This window comes from Acyrthosiphon pisum, chromosome A2 (assembly GCF_005508785.2).
Source record: "Acyrthosiphon pisum isolate AL4f chromosome A2, pea_aphid_22Mar2018_4r6ur, whole genome shotgun sequence".
NCBI lineage: Eukaryota > Metazoa > Arthropoda > Insecta > Hemiptera > Aphididae > Acyrthosiphon > Acyrthosiphon pisum.
In genome coordinates this window covers 22,328,930-22,333,692 of record NC_042495.1, presented here as the reverse complement: position 1 = coordinate 22,333,692, position 4,763 = coordinate 22,328,930, and the positions used below count along the sequence as shown (strand labels likewise).

At 27.6% G+C, this 4,763-nt stretch overlaps 1 protein-coding gene across 1 annotated transcript; it reads right to left on the bottom strand.

Moving 5' to 3' along the window:
- Positions 1-9: 9 nt before the first annotated feature.
- On the bottom strand, positions 10-423 carry LOC107882378 (zinc finger BED domain-containing protein 5-like). The gene has a single exon (XM_016800638.1). It carries the CDS (start codon positions 421-423, stop codon positions 10-12), a length of 414 nt encoding a protein of 137 aa, XP_016656127.1.
- Between the last annotated feature and the right edge of the window lie 4,340 nt (positions 424-4,763).

Below are 4,763 nucleotides of genomic sequence, written 5' to 3'. Positions count from 1 at the left end.
CAGAAGTGTTCAAACGTTTTTTAAGTTATCCGGCATATTGTGTTTTGATACTAAAACTTCTCTGTGTATATTGCAGTGAGTCCACAATGCATTCGGACTAACTTCAAGCATTCGAGTTACAACACTACTATTTTTACCACACATAGCTCTAGCACCGTCCGTGCATAATCCGACACATTTCACCCAATCAAGACCTTTTTTATTGACATAAGAATCAAGGGTGTTGAAGATTTCTTCGCTAGTACCTCGAATAATTGGTTCACAAAACAGCATATCTTCATGAGGTCCATTGTTCCATATATAACGTATGAATACAAGCAGATGGCATAAACCTTGAACATCGGTAGATTCATCTAGTTGTAGCGAGAAAAAGCTACTTTTACGAACTCTTTGAATTAACTCATCTTCTGTCCACTGAGACATTTCATTAATTCTACGTTCAACTGTATCATTACCGTTAAGGTACTTCAAATTTGTTAGTTTGATGATAGGAATTATATTATTTATTTAAAATTAACTAATTAAATTAATTTGTGGGAATACTGAGTGTATTTCTTATACTCATTTGGCATTACCTAATTTATAAATTTTAAATTATGAACAATTTTTGGTATTTTTTTAGTTTCATTTGGATGAGTTAATGGCAAGAGCTATATTTTCATCCACTGCACCATTTTCAATTGTAGAAAATACTCATTCGGTTAACTTTTTTAAAGCTTTAAGGCCAAGTTACAAAGCTCCTTCACGTTATGTGTTATCCAAAAGACTTTTAGATACTGAGTTTGAAAGAATTAGTTGTGAAGTAAACAATAAGATTAAAAATTGATTGATGAATTGGATAAAAATAAATGTCTTGGAGTTGTAACAGATAATGCGACATCCATGAAAAAAGCATGGATAATTTTGCAAAAAGATGACCGGTACAACCACATGGTTGTATCCATGTATTTGCCACACTTCAAATCTTTTGATAGGTGATATAATTAAATTAAAATCATGTATGGACATTGAAAAAAAATCGAAAAACATGGTCAAAAATATTATTAGCAGTCATATTCTTAAGGGTAACGTATTTAACAATTAACTACATATATATAATTTTATTATATAAGCTATTCAAAATAATACACTGTACTTAATGTAGTAATGTGTTATTTTATGACTTCTTAATAGCCAACTTTACAAACGTTCAAAAAATCAAAAAAATTGATTGTTCCTTAAAACTACCAGTTAAAACAAGATGGGGTTCACTTTGTATTTGCTTAAAAAGTCTTCATAAAAATAAAAATGTACTGCAACACTTAACTGTCTCTGAAGATTTAAGTGCAAGTGATATTTGGGTATTTATAAATATTAAATATGATAATATTTACATAAATTTAATCTATATATATATATATATATATATATAAATGAATGTATGTGTCTGTGTATGTGTCCATATTACCATGGCAACCAATTATATATTATTTTGAAATTTCCGATGGAATGTTTTGTATATAAATGGTTGCCATGGTGATATGTAAAACATATTCATATAGAGTTGGCAATTTTAATGGGCAAGGAAGTGAACGGGATCAGATATTTTTATATACATAGATAGATTATATCTCTGAGCAGAAGATAGGCTAATTTAAAAAGGGAGAGGACCAACCCCGGGAGGTGCTCAAATAGGAATTTTTAGATTTCCGATAGAAATTGTTGTTTATAAACGGTTGCCATGGGTTATGAAGCTATTATAATAATTATTATTGGTTGCCTGGAAACGAAGTGCTCGGGATCAGCTAGTAAATGATAAAAATATAAAATTAACAAGCAATATTATTAATCAAATTATTTTTTAGGTAATTGAAAAACTTGATAAAAGTGTAAAACATAGCATTTTGTCTGATGAATTCTGGGAGCTCGTTGAAAGTATTATTACTTTAGTTAGTCCAGTAACACTTTGGATTACAAAATTAGAATCTGATATACCAAGGTTGTCTGATGTTCCAGCTGCTCTGAATGATATAAAAAAAAGATTTATGTTACAAATGTCTACATCACCTTTATTTATAGAAGAGCAAAATATTTTAAATGAAGCCTCGGAAAAACGTTATAATATGGCTATTTATCCAATTCATTATGCAGCAAATATCTTAGACCCAAAATATCAAGGGAAAGATTTACCCCAAGGATGTGATGTAGAAGGAATTGTAAAGTTGGCTATTAAGAAGTCATAAAATAACACATTACTACATTAAGTACAGTGTATTATTTTGAATGGCTTATATAATAAAATTATATATATGTAGTTAAAGAGTTGCTCATAAATTACTACCATCAAATAAATATAACAAGGTAAATATGTACAATAATTATAAATATTTTTGTGTTGTGTTTTTTCATCTAATAACTATTTCATACTTTTCAGTGTTTTATTATTAAGTAATAAATTAATATTATTTTATTAAATAAATTATATAACTATCAATGAGATCCTATTAAAATATTATTAATTTGTAACCTAAATTATTTAATATAGTTTTGATTATCTTCTTAATAATTAACTTTGTTATACATTTAATACTTTTGTAGTGTTTTTTTGTAAAGTTAATTTTCATTTTATTTCGCAGATAATAATTGAACTTGCTGAGTATCGTTCACATGAAGGATTATGGGCCAATGATATTTTATGGTACAATATTGAAAATATAGAAGCATGTATCTGGTGGAATCATCTTTGTTCAAACACAAGTCTTTCAAAAGTAGCGTCTGCTATTCTTTCCTTGCCTGCATCCTCAGCAGCTACAGAGAGTCCTTTTAGCTCTTATTCACTCATCCATACTAAAAGGAGAAATCGCCTAACAAATTAAACATCGAAAAAGTTACTGTTTATTTATGAACATATAAATAATCAAGACCTGGAAGAGTCAAAATCAGTGAAAAGCGCACAAACAAACCAAGAATCTTTTACCATTAATAATGAAGATGAAGAGCCTTCCTGTAGTTATCAGGCTTGTAGTCCTAGCAGTAAAAACGGGGAAGAGGATTACAATACTGATGATATAGTAGAGTCTGAAGGTGATCAGTTTGGTAAAACAGATTCAAGTGATGACAATTTTTTTAATTCCATTCAACATACACTCACTTAATATGTTCTGAATTTTAATTACATTTTTAATTTTATTGTTTAATAAAAGTTTCATGATTTATTTTACATATTGTTTTCTATTCTGAATGAAATAAGTAATAGTTTTTGTTTTTTCCAAAGAACCATTTAAAATGTTAGGTATAGACTTAACGTCAATAGTTATATAGGAATAGCGGAATAGGTTAGATAGGTTGGTAGATAAAAATGAAAATAATATTTATCATGCATATAAACAATACATAAAAATGTTAAAGAAGGTAAGAAATTGGTAAGTAAGATTTATTTGAAAATATAACAAAAATTACACCCAAACATTTTTTTTCCAAAATTGATCAATTTACCGAATTGTAAAAAAATTACACATCTCTAGTGACACCAATTGACATCCCATCAAATCTGAATCTCACCTTTTCTGTAGGTAAACCCTAAAACATATACATTTTAGATTAATTTAAAAATATTTAAATTATTAATGTAAATAGACTCAGCACATTTACTTATTTAATACTAGACAATGTCATACAGACAATAATTAGACAATATATATTCAGGTAGTAAGTAACTTTAATCAGTTTAAGTTTAGACGTTAAATTTAAATTTCAGAAAGAAAACTTTAAATAAAATAATAGTTAACTTAATTTTGTATTTTAAAGTTATAGTATTTAATTTTTAACTTAATTCTATTGCTATCAGAATTATTTTCTGAAATTGTAAAATATTACAGTATAAATAATTATAAAGTATTATTGTATTATCTTAGTTGACATTAGTTAGATTTCTAGACTACATGGTTATCATACTTAAGAGGACGCCTAACCCGCATATGTTATTTCCGTTTTACAAGTGCGTAACATAGAAAATTGTGTGCTCAGCAGAACACGTGTAGCTCTGTTAGCTTAAAAATTAGAGTGATTTGACCTCTTATAAAATTTAAAGGTAAGATTATTGGATAAGATGTACAAATAATTAACAATTTTAAAATACTCATTTCACGTGCTGGGTGTTACCACTGGGTAATTCCCCAAAATCATAATATTCATTGTTACTTGTTTTGTATTCTTTTATCTCATCTAATTAATGTGCACATTTATTGTATAGATTGTAGATTGTCTTATTACTCAAATAAAAAAAAAAAAAAAATACTCATTACATGCTTCAAAATTAAAATATAATAAAAAGCGCATGAGATTGCCAAGTTAATAATCTTACCTTTACATTTTATAAGAGGTAAATTCACTCTAATTTTTAATCTACACGTGTTCTTCTGAGTGCACAATTTTCTATGATACGTACTTGTAATACGGAGACAACATATGCGGGTGAAGCGTCCTCTTAATTATTCTGGACTTCATAGAACATTGCATAGAAATAAATAAATACTACAACTAAAATAACACTTAATTTAATTTAATTGTTTTACAGCAAATCATCCCGATTTGGTGAATCGTATTTGTGTAAAATCTGTAGAATAAAACTAATGTAATGTGACCAAAAATATACAAATAGTTATAACATAAAAACCATATTTATTCACCTCAATGATGTAAGGTGGAGGACAGAAAAATGAGTGGCCTAATAAATATCTAAATCATTATAATATGAATCATATACAATTATTATGAACTGATTT

Bases quoted from the DNA above. Each gene is read 5' to 3' on its own strand.
- LOC107882378 (XM_016800638.1), bottom strand. From the start codon at position 423: ATGTCTCAGTGGACAGAAGATGAGTTAATTCAAAGAGTTCGTAAAAGT.